The sequence below is a fragment of the Serinus canaria genome, chromosome 2 (assembly GCF_022539315.1).
Source record: "Serinus canaria isolate serCan28SL12 chromosome 2, serCan2020, whole genome shotgun sequence".
In the NCBI taxonomy this organism is placed as follows: Eukaryota; Metazoa; Chordata; class Aves; order Passeriformes; family Fringillidae; genus Serinus; species Serinus canaria.
Window position 1 is genome coordinate 22808881 of NC_066315.1, and position 12725 is coordinate 22821605.

The 12725-nt window shown below is 37.3% G+C and overlaps 1 protein-coding gene across 4 annotated transcripts in view; it reads left to right on the forward strand.

Moving 5' to 3' along the window:
* CDK14 (cyclin dependent kinase 14) overlaps positions 1-12725 on the forward strand; it is a 342320-nt gene that overhangs the window by 127504 nt on the left and 202091 nt on the right. For all 4 annotated transcript variants that reach the window (XM_050971254.1, XM_050971253.1, XM_050971252.1 and 1 more), the window contains one exon: positions 2444-2538. In XM_050971254.1, coding sequence (XP_050827211.1) covers positions 2444-2538 — 95 coding nt within the window. The remainder of the gene's footprint in view (positions 1-2443; positions 2539-12725) is intronic.

Sequence of the window (12725 nt, forward strand, 5' to 3'; positions counted from 1 at the left end):
CTTTTTGATTTCCCTCCTGCCCACTTTTTTTTTTTGTTTGTTTGTTTGTTTTTAAGAAAAAAACCCAGTGTTTTCCCAAGACAGGCAATCTTAATGGTAAGTCCTGATAGAAGAACATGTGGGGTAATTCTTACTTTCACCATTATATTTGTTTTCTCACAATATAAATTGCTAGTGTAATTGTTTTTTTCTGCAGAGTAAAATTAGCACAACTAAGATGATTTTGCTCTCTGTGCTGTATTACCTACTGTATTTCACTTGGACTAATGGAGAAGACAGAAATTTCACCCTGCAGGTGATATTTTGTAGTTCTTGTAATATATGGCAGATGCTGATTCTTGAGGCTGTAAAAGGGGAGAATTGGATATTAGAGAAGATAAGTAGGAGTGGGGGAGGGGACCAAAGGGGTAAGCTGCTTTCAATGTACTGTTTAAGTTTTAATGACCCTTATAGAGATTCTAGCAACAAAGTAATGGACAACTAAAGGAATTAAAGGCCTCAGGTGTTGATCTGAACAGCAAAAGCTGACAGAGGCCATAAATGCTATTACAGTTTGACACAGGCTGTGCTAGGAGGAAGTTTTTTTGTTCAGTGTCTGTGAATGTGTGGTTGTTCAATAAGGTTTGAGGAAAGAGCTGGTGAAAACCTCAGTTACTTCAGGTGAAATCTTCTTATGGTTTCCCAGGTTAAAAGTTCTAGTTTCTGTTAGAAGAGACCTTTCAAAACAGTTGTTCTTTATCTTTGGTTTGTATCCATGCCTTTTTCCAGCAGCAATTTCTCATCGTCTTTAAAAAAACACCAGCATATCCAAATCTTTCTGAGCTTTAGTTCTAAGAAATTGTCCAAATTCTAAGATGAGGATCCCTTGAAAATTGCTCACAGGTCTTCTTTTCTGAAAAAGGCCTCTATTTAATTTGTGGGATGTTAACAGTTTCTAGGCGTGCACTGATCAAATGTCTAAAATTCTTATTTGTAATTACAGTAGCTGTTTTACAGCTCAGTGGCAACAAAATCAGAGCACAGGAAAGACTCCTCTGTGCTGGGTCTCTAAATAGCATGAGCTTTGGAGTGCAGGCTAAAGCAAACTCTTGAAATTTTTCTTCTCACCTCTTCATTCAGATTGTAGGGTTGCCTCATTCTTGGTCATAGAGCTTCCTTGCAGGTTTACAGTCCTGTCTTCATGATGTCTGTGATGATACTCACTTTGAAGCAGCTTTATGGTATTTTCCTCTTTGGTGTCTGCCTTCTGCCTAGGATGAATCCCAGAGTTTGATGCTAAGGATGCTTGTGGAGGAACACTGATGCAGCCAGAGTCATGTTGCCTTTGTGTTGCTTCCTAGAGTGATTAACTTGTCAGATTGATCTGCTAAAGACCAGTATGAGAGATGATATGTACTTATCTTAATTCAAAGCCAGATGACCCCTGGAGTTACCTCAGCCTGATGGAAAACTCTGAATAGAGCAGCAAGGGGTAACAGTGCTGTGGAAGCGCTGCAGTTTCCTTTCTGCACAGTAAAGGATTGAGACACACATTTGGCCTTTCATTTTTTTTCTTTGACAAAAGTAGAAGGGTGAGAGAAGAAAGTTCCACATTATTCAGTTTAGAAATGTGCCACTCATTTGCATGTCTTTGTATCTATTATTTACTGGCTAGGGTGACTGATGGTCCTGCTCAGATGTATGCATGAGATGACAAGGCACCGACAACAGAATGACATTGGTAACAACACACGGCTTGTCAGCATATATTGCTAAAATATGCCACGTCTTGTGGAACATTAAATATGTAATATGGAATGAACATCAAATATGTATTAGGTTGTAAAAAAAAAAGTTAGTGAAGGAGATTACCTGAAAGTTCACTTTGTCTTTTCTGAAAACATGAGCTTTAAAATATAGTGAGAAAATACCATGTATTTATTCTCAGGGGCTAATAAAAATGATTCATTAAATCTCTGTTGTTATATTTGAGAGAAAGGAGTATTATTGCTTAAAACCCTTTTCTTAGGATAGACACTGCACCAAATTTAGACAGCAACTTTGTTGTGTTGGATAGGAAAGATCATGCTTTGAAGAGACATGCTTGACTTCTGTCTGAGAGAAAAAAAACAACTTGAAGTGTAGGAGTGCTCTTGGTGTCTGGTTGCTCTGACATGAGTGATTCACTTAGAGGAGGCTCTGTAAAGGAAGAATCTCTTGCTTCAGCTCATTTTGGCCTGAGTGAGGCTGAGTTTGACCAGCAAGGTGGAGAAAATAGCATTGAATAGGAAGGTGTGATCTTCAAAAACAGGATGTGTGAAACTCATGAACATAGAAGATACTAAAGATACTGAGTTATTGGTTGTCAGGTTATGATGCTCATTTAAATCACTAAAAAAAGAAAGGAAATCAATATGAAATATCTGGATACTCTTTAAGATAACATATATGTTTTGCTTTTCAGCTTCTCTTTTGAAAGGATTGAAACATGCAAACATTGTGCTGCTTCATGACATCATTCACACCAAGGAGACCTTGACACTTGTGTTTGAATATGTGGTGAGTAAAGTGACTGTATGTTCTAGACATGATCCAGAGTGTATTGAATTTTATGGAAGTGCTCTCTTTGCCATCAGTGATCTATGAATCAGGCCAAAATAACCCTTTACTTTATTCAGGAGAGTGATGGCCATAAGAGGTTTTGCTATGTAGTGGAGTAGGCTAAAAGTGGAAGGCTGGGCTAAACCAGATTCAGAGATGGAGAAGTGGCTCTAGGCTCTTGAAGCACCTTAGACTGTTGAGTTGACTTTTCAAATGTACTCTGCCTCCTAGTTATGGTTTGTTTATTGGAGCTTTTTCTTTATTGATGTGATCAGGTAACTTTAAATAGGTGAGAGCAATGTAGGGAAGGACAGGACTGAAGTACTTAACAGGTAGTTCCTGGATGAAAAGCTTAGATCAAGTTTAAATTACCTTTTTTTTTGTGATTGGCTTGTGCAGAGTGTCTTTTTATAAGCGATATCAGTAAAAAAATGTCTCATGCGTGCAATTTAGAATTTGGGATTTTTTTTTAGTTTTTCCATGACTAATGCTTAACCTATTAATTAAAACTTCAATTTACATAGTAGACAGTGTAAGGATCTAATTGTGTCGAGACTGTTACTTTCCAAAGTACTGGCCTTGGCCTCCTAATCTTTTTAGTTTTTCTAAGACAAACATATGGCATTTATGTAAAACTACTTCAGCATTTAGCTGTGGAATTATGCAATGTACTATCATAATTAACCTCCTAGTTTTTACAGATGGGTCCAAGAAGATGTAATTTAAAATGAACAAATGACTTTAGACACTGTTAGATTTTCAGTATATCAGATTAATAATAATATTGTTGTAGTATAGTCTGTAAGACACGGTGTTTATAAAGTACAGTGATGGCTAGCATGACTCTAAACACATCTCTGCTTAAGACAGATGGAATTATTTTGTGTGTTTCTTGGGGGCAGGCCTTAATTTTTACATGACAATGCACACAGCATCACAGAATCCTGTCTGGAGAAGCTGTTCACCTGGTGTATTTACGTAAATGTGCTGCACTCTGAGGGTGAGGGCATTCAGCTGCAGCAGCCTGCTGAGCATTTGATACAGTGTGTATTTTTTTACCTCAGGTATTGGGACAGTAATAAAAATGTAATTCCTTTTTTTAAATTCAGTAATTTTCCTGCTCATGACTTACACACTGAATTAACATAGGAAAAGCCTTGATACTTAATTTTATGTAATGGTCAGTGTACACTTACATGCATATCTTTGCATGAATACATTTTGCAATCCCATTTATCAGCTGCTGTATTTAGCTGTATTCTTCTGAACTGGTTGAGAAATTAGATGTATAGACTATGTTTCTCCCTAAAATAGAAGGATTTGCCTATTATACTAATTTCAAATCGATGGATTTTACATATTACTTATTACACTGATGCAAGTTTCTGGATTTTATATCCAGGTTGTTTAGACAGGTTGTTTAAGAAAGGTTGTTTAAGACTCAGGCTCCCAGCCATGTACAGACACAGATTAAGCTTCATGCAGTGGCACATTCTTCTGCATTTACTAAGCTGTTCTTCAGCAAAGAACCAGCCCTGCTGGAGGTTGCTTCTTTTGGTTCCAATGGTGTTTGGTAGCTATTGAGACTGTTTGAGAATCTCATTTAGTAATGGTTTCTAGCAATTGATCCAAGTATAGTTTAGTGTTTAGGCTGGTAGGCAGTCTCTCAAGATGCTGCTGGGGAAGAAGGGATGACAAAAATTGAGATGACAGAATTTTTTAACAAAAATCTCTTTTCATTGTTTGGTAATGTAAAGTTATAGTCTGATCAAACAGTGAATGCTATCTGATAATGCTTGAGAATGGGCACATAACCTGAAATGAATTATTGTGGGTGTGCATGATACATGGTTTTAATTGCATGATTGCAAGGATCTCGTGTTTTCCTTTGGTTATAGAGTTTCTATTCAGTGCATAGTCTGAATGTGCAGAGGCAAAAATTACAGTTGCCCATTTAAGAGTACAAATTTGGGCTGGTTGAGTATGCAATCTAGCTGTGTAATTGGCATTACTGAGCTCTGTATCTGTAATGTTTGGTTTGTTGTTACTTTAACACCTGTACGTGGTTTAGCTCAATCAAATGAGTAATTTGCATTGAAAGAAGTCAAAATATTCATGTGATTAAAATTACATGGTGGTGTACATTTTTGAATGACTGAATCCTAACCTAAAAGGGATTGTGTTTGATTTATTTCATAAAGGGATATCGTGGAACTGATGACTACTGACCTTTACAAACATAATAAAAGACATCTGAGTGAGTTATCTTGACGAAATTAGGAGTGAACAATTAGTGATCCAGGAGTTCTCAGATAATGGAAACTTTGGGTTGCTAGGTTGGTGATGATTCCCTAGGGAAAATAATACTTGTGAAATGTCTGAGGTTATCAGAAGTGTTTGGTTTCAGCATTGACCCTGAAAGAATAGAATGAAATTTAATTTCATGTAGTACCTTAAATTGCAAAATGTGTTATGGTAGTACGTTAAATGCTGAACGCAGGATAGCCTCTGAAAGGGAACACGGCAGTCATTGAATTCTCTGGGTCCCTCAAATTAGTTTTCTTTAAAATATGCATGTCTGCCAGGTGAAGACATGACAGAGTTTTTTAACTTTACCTACGGTGGTCTGCAAAGCAAGAAATGTCAATCTTAAAAAATTCTGTCTGACAGTTGAAGATCAGGATAAATTTATTCTCCATACAAACATTTTGGTGGTGAATGTATAGCTGTACATTTATGTGTAAGAAGAGAAAGGGAGCTTACTCCTTTTGAATGAAAGAACTTAGTAGAAAATAGTTTAGAATGCAGTACCTTGTAACTAAGGCATATGTCAACTCTTATATCAGCAATATTGCAAAGCATGCTTAGAGCTCAGTTTTATCACTGGGTGGCTGAGAGGCATTATTATCTGGGGAGTTTTGAGAATGAACTGCTTGGAATTTCCTTTCCAAAACCTGAATGGCTGATAGTCTTTCATGTATAAATGGTATAGAAAATTATTTCTGTATAGTTAACTGGGATGTGCTAAGCAAGACCTGAAAAAGAGATTTTGACACACTTTGCATCTGCTGAGACTGAAGTGACTTCCCAAAGTAAAATGTCAGTTCAGCTTTACGCTTCAGTGGAGGTGTGTGACTGCTCACAAAGGTTTTGTTCCCTTCCTCACCAGGCTCTGGTTAGGTGTTAGTTTAGGTGATCTGAAGGGGACGGTGGCTTTAGTGACAGTGTCACTGGTATGGCCAACTTTGCCCAAGGAGGTGGTGGATTTTATAGGTGAGATCTCTGAAGATGGCTTCTCATCTGTTTGTTCTAAAATGATCATTAGCTGCTGCCAATTGCTGCTTCACTTGTTTATTTAGAAGGAAGATGACTGAATTTAGAAACCTATAATTGCTGAAAGGCAATCCTAAGCAAACCGTGTTTGCTACAGGTTTGGTGGAATGATAATGAGGTTTTTAGTATTATGCATAATTATGTAAGTATATTATTACCAATAAATGAACCAGCAGCTCGTCCTATTCCTAGCATGTAGAAGTGAGCTTGTATAGCAATACTTTACATCATGCTTTCAATATTTATGAACTAGGTTTGCAACAAGAACAGATACTTATAATTGGAAGGATGAGTAATGAGCAATATTATGTCTGCCTCAACAGTGAAAAAGCTCCAGAGTAATCTAATAATGTAATTTAAACCCAAGCATTTTCAATTGCCTTGCCTATTTTAATATTTGTGTATGTTTTTGCTTCTAAAAAGTCCTTTCCATTAAAGAAGAATATTTAATTATCATTGCTTCATTACAGCAGCTAAAATAGGTTGTTATACAATGAGTTTACTTAATAAAGTTAATTAGTTACATTTCCCTCCCGTTTCCTGTAACAAAAAAATATGTGTGAGTTTCTCATTTTAAAGCCTATTAGAAATTGACATATATACTCTTTATTAGAATTAAGAATTACACAGCTGAGATTTTGAATTTTTCTTGGGACAAATTTGTCTTACATAATACTTGTTAAGTATTATGTAAGTAAATGGGCAAAATTAATCACCTGCCATGATCAAAAAAATTGCCATTGAAAAATTTTAATTTTTTTTTTAATTTTAATGATTTGGATTGAACACTATTATTGTTTTTCCATTTTTATTTATTTTATTAGGGAGCAAGTGTTGAAACTAAAGGTATCATGACATTGATTGTTTGTGCAAACAAACAAAAAAAGCCACATTTTTGTTTTTTTAGTGGGTGGGAGAGCAGGGAAAATTAGTAGTGTCCCAGAGCTGCTTTTGAGCAGTTCTCACTAGGATCCTTCAGTGATGTGTAATACCTAGGGAGAAACAGGGCACAAGAAGGAAGGAGGAGTCTTCTAATCCTTGACTTCAAGTGAATCTTATTTGGAGCCTGAATTACATTATTTTGGTGTGAAAGTGAAATGATGGGTGATTTTCTTCCCGTTTGAAATCAAGGTGCCCATCCTGCTATGGTAAGCAAGAACTGAAAGCTGGGGAAGCTCTGCAGAAAGCCAGTGCCTGCAGTCACCCTTGCTTGCTGTGACTGTGCTTGTCCTCCCTGGCAAGGAGCAGCCACTCAGGGCTCCCAGCATGGGAGCAGTTGAATTTAGTAGTTCCTGTTTACCTTGACCAGAGAAGAAGCTGCTCCCTTGTAGTTTAACCTTGCCTCACGCCCCAGGCTTGCCACAAGTTGCATTGCTTAAATTGCAGTCAAAAAGATGACATATCAAGGCTGAGAGTAAACAGAGAGAAAGGAAATGCTGTACTATTGAGAAGAGGCAGTAAGGGAATATTGCTCTTGGGAAAAGCCTTGTTTTTCAAGTTTTAATGAGCAGATCAGAGACAGGTGCTGCTGATGTCCAAGTATAGGCTGGAAATGCAAACAAAACAGGCTTCAGGAGAGAGGGAGGGATTGAGGTGGGATTTCTGAAGGGAAGTGTTTAGTGCTTTGCTGAGAGGTAAAGATTCTGCCAGACATGGGAATTAGTAGGAAAGAAGGAATGAAAAATTTATTTAAATTTAAATTAAAAAACTCCTGCTAGGCTAAAAAGTTTGCACATGTCTATTAAGGGCAGATATTATTCATGCAATATTCCTGATCACATGGTGTAACTCTTGGGGGTGGTGCTGTGCAGGGCCAGGAGTTGGACTTGATGGTCCTTGTGGGTTTCTTCCAACTCAGCCTGTTCTGTGATTCTGTGATCCTGTCTTTGCTGGATTGCAGCATGTTGTCTAGACTTCATATGGAGGGCACATGCTGATGAATAGGTGTATGAATACAATTAATTGAAATTTACAGTCCAACAAGCTGGAATGAATATGTGTATCTGAATGACCAATTTTTGTACAATTTACTAACAGTTGGTAAATATTGGTTAGATTTGTGGTGTGCTGTGCACCATTCAATAATTAGCATATATTATTTTTTCTTCTTTTTATTAAGTATTAACACTTGCATTCAATATAATATTAAAAAAAAACCAACAAAACACTACACACAGCAAAATCAGAGCATAAGAAACATCAAGAGTTGAGCTGGCAGATGGAATACTGGAAATCCCATGAGATATTCTACTTTCTGACAGATCCCAATTAGTTTTTTCCTAAATTACAGATAAAAGTGCAAGTGTCATTGCAGTCCCTGAAAAACACATACATGTAGCAAGATACATGTGCATAGGAGACATGCCAGTGATAGCACTCTGCTTGGTATAGGTAAGGCCACCATCCTAAAGGGTAAATTTGTAAACACAACAGAGACATGAATCAGCTGGAGACCTGAGGGGGAAAAAGACAAGGGTGAGTAAACATCGAAAAGAAAAAGTCAAAGTAAGTAGGGCTCTTAAGAGTTGGGGATAAAAAAAGGATGAGACATTTACAACCTTTAAATATATCATAGAGAAAGTCAGTGACCTATTTCTATGTGAATGGTTAAGAGGATGAAAAAGAAAATCTGAAATTACAGTAAGGAAGAGAAAGGGGCATTCCTTGAGTTTAATCTTTCATGCTAACAATAGTAAAGCACTTCAGAAGCTACTGTGGGGTGATGGTTTGTCTAATACTGTCTGTTTTTAAAGAACAATTTAGGCAAATAAGCAACAGAGTTCTGTCATTGATAACAGATAGAGGTAAGATTTTTTTTTAAAGTCCTTTCTATATGTATCTTTCTGCATCATAACTTTTATCAGCAAAATATGAATACTTTTAGTCTTTCAGTGAAGTTAAAATGCTGCTGCTTTCCTGTGTCAGGAACTGAAGAAAAAATATATCAGTTTATTTTACTACTTTAAACAAAGTTTTAAAAATAAATTCTTCTAGTTGTGTGCTTTTTGTTTGTTAGTGCACATTGGTTTTTTTTAGTAATTAATTATTTCTATGTTATAGATTTATACACAGCTCTATCATCAGTAGTTCTGGTGGCATCCCACATATTCCTTATCTTTTTATTTCTGTCATAAACTAGCATTGCCTAGTTCCCTCTGAGGTGACACCTGACAATATCTCAGATTGCACTAGAGACTGTCCAGCCTAATTAAAATTTTTTTCCTCATGCTCTATTTAATATGTAACTCTTAATTCCTCTTAAAATGTGAAGCTCTTGTTTTTTCAATCTGCACTGAATAAATAAACAAACAAGCCACCAGTTCAGAGCTTACTGTTTGGAGAGTGATGATTACCATAATTCTAAGTCTTAAAAATAGATTTTTTCTTCCTGATGAAGTATGTAGCTTTGTACTAATTTAGTCATATTGATAAAAACCAGAAATTTGGGTGAGCAGTTTGGGCAGAATAAAAGTAGTAAAAATCCTGAAGTCAGAATGAATAAATCAATAATTGCAAATATTTTTTATGCTTATAGTTTTAATTAAGAAATAGCAAACAGGAGGAACCAAGAACCAAGCTTGAGTATTAAACAGCCAGCTCTTGGAAGTTAAAAAGCCCTATAAATTCTTTCTGTTTTACTAGTTTGAATAAAGAGGATCTTATCTGTGGAAGCATCATCTTTCTTTTTTGTGCCTTGCAGTCTGAACAGAGTTTTTCCCTATATAATTTTTATTAATCTTACAATCATGCATGGACAATTAGGATTAGGATACATGACAGAAAAAAAAATTACTCAGCCAGTGTGAAGAGAAGTCTGTGTAGGATGTGGAAGTTTTTAAAGGAAGGCTTTGCACTGGTCCTTTCCTGCCCTGAAGATGGTGTTTGTTTTGTTGCCCAGCACACACCACCATAGAAGGGCTCTTGTGCCAGCTGAGCCTGTCTGGATACAATGGAATTATCCATGGCCAGTGCCATGCCAGTATTAATGTGGATACTTGACTAGTGTGGCTGTCTGTGGATTGTCAGCCTCCCTCCCATGTATGTGTTCTGCTTACATGGTCCTGGAGCAAGTACTCTCACCATGAGCCCACGGGTATCTTCCATGCTCTAACAAGAAACTTTCTTGTATCTTCAGATTTTGATTATATTTATTTTTGTTTGTTTGTTATATGTGTATATCGTGAGCAGTGTTGTGGAACCTCAGTGACGTAGCAAATTAGAGAAAAAGTGCACATGCCCATCCTTGTGGGCAGATGTGTTACAGCTTGCAAAAATTGTCCCAACTCTGTTCATTTTGAGGTCTCTAAGTCCATCACAGTTTGCACAAGCTGATGATTTGGTGCTAGGTTTTGATGACACTAAACAGGATTTCCTACTTATTTTTCATTCTTTTGTTCAGATTAATCTCACTAAATTAAGTGGGTTTTGTCTCCTTAACCTGATTTACTAAGAACACAAAGATGGTAGAATTATTAAGGTGGACAGAGAATAAGGAGGAGGATAAACTGGCATCTTTAGAAAACTTAATTTTGTTGAAGAGCTTTTAGTTCATTCAGCAATTCTTTCCTTAGTGGTGTGTGTTTCACTTGTCTGTAAGGAACCAGATTATTCTCTGTGAAATGAACAGGGGCTTTGTATCCATAAATAAATTTATCTTTTCTAGCAACAGCCAAAAATCAGACAACTGTGTATCCCTTTTTCTCTCAGGGATTTTCAGATATGTTTCTATCTGTATTGTGTACTCCCCCACCACCTAGTCTCCTTCTCTATATAGTATTGTTCATGTATTTTGAAGTATGCTTATCTTTGTTGACAGTGTGAGAGAAATCCAAGGCACTAAAAACATCTGTTAGCGGAATTGTTTTCATTATGAGTGTCTTGTGGGGCAGTTTTTTCTTCCTGGATTCCCTAATATAGATCTTTCCCCTGCTGCTCAGCCCAGCTGGTGCTGCTGCCTGCTGCTGTTTTGCTGGACGTTGCTTAGGTATCACCCAGAAAAATACCCTTGTTGGGTGTTTTTTCTTAGCATGGGTAACACTGTGTCATCTCCTAGAGGGAAAAGATTGAATTATAGAAAGCCACAAAAATACAAGAAAATAAAAGACTATGACACTTTTGAAGATATCAATAACATGAAATAAGTTTAAACTGTAGCACAGTAATCTGCAGAGTGCTTAGGTTGGAGGATACATGCCATTTAAAAGGAATTAGCTTTTTTGTTCTCCTGTCACTTTAAATATTCCTGGTGCCCATCCTTTTATTGGTAAATTCTATTATCGGTTTAAGAATTTGTTGATGACAAAAGGGGAAGTATTTTAGTCAGGAAAGCTGCTAGGGCATAAATAATGTGTGCTGTCCTTTGAACAGAGAGGAATGGCTCACAACAGCCTGGCTGCCTCAGTGGAGCAGCACAATCTGTCTGCTGCACGACGGCATCGCCGGCAGCCAAATCCTCCCGGTTTTGTTTTAATGGGAGCCTTCTTACACAGTGCGGGTTTTACATGATGGGAATGAAGCTGGAAGTGCTTCCTGTTCCATTCACAAGCCCCGGGCTCTCCGTGCATTTCAGCTTCAAAAATGACAGCTGAAACCAATTAGGCAGAATTATGGGATGCCTAAGTCACATGGAGATTCATCATGACTGAGGAAGAGGAGGAAAAGAGAATGTATAGCATGGGAAGTAGAAGCGACTAATTTAATTAGCAGAGAATGACAGTCACGCTATTATTATGGAGAAGGGTGGGCAAAGTAGAAATCATTTCATGTCACCAGCCAGGCCTTTGAAAGGAAACATCTCAGCCTTTGTCTGAACACATTTGTGTTTGGTAGCAGAGCTTGATTTCTGAGCAGGAATAGCTGAGCAAAACAGTTGATGTCAAAGTGAAGCAGAGAGCATATCTGAGGACATTTCTAGTTTGTGGTTTACTCATCTATTCATAATTAGAATTCCTTCAAGAGGAGAAGGGAAGAATCATCAACATTTGTCTTTTTTTGCATACTCTCTCTATTCCAGACCTAGGATGTAATGTATATAAACCTTGCTTCAGCTGTATAAACATCAGCCAGAATTCTTTTCCCTTCAGCAGATGCTTATACCCAGTACGCTCACAAACATAAACCCACATGTGTCTACTTATAAACCAGAGTCTTGCTGAATAAAAATGACCTTCATACAATTGTACACTGTCCCAAGTCGAAATCAAAACACTGATTAATTTCTTCATGTGACTCTGGAAGACAATATTCCATAAGTAAATGATAATTTTCATGGAGTTGTCAGGGTAATTGATGGCATGGGGAGAAAATGAGTGAAATATTACAGAGAGAGTCTGAGCAAGTGTGCACTTTTTTTTCCTTTTTAAAATTCTTGTACGACTTTGATATTTTTTAGACTATGAGCAGTTATGTTGGAAAAGTAACTAAATCTCTCTGTCATGTTCAGGTACCTGTAGGTGTTGTGATACTTCTATCACAGGGTCAAAAATATTTGCAGTTTGGGTCAAAAATGTGCATTGGCTGATGTGCTTCTATATTTAGTTTGGAAACAAGAGTAGGTGCACCAGCATTGCTGAGCATGGGTTTTTTATCCCCTATCCTAGGAAGCACTGTGCAGTCTCTGCTGTATCTAGAAATTATTCCATCTACCCCAGGAAGGGTCAGGGGTCTCTTAATGGAGGCCTTGTTACTTGAGATGTGCACTGAGGAAAGGGTTTGTGCTTTAATGTGCTGAGAGAAGGTAACAAAATGCTGGGCAGGGCCTTCTCAAGGAGGTGTAGCTGTGTGTGCCACAACCCTGAAGTGAAGGTGCCACC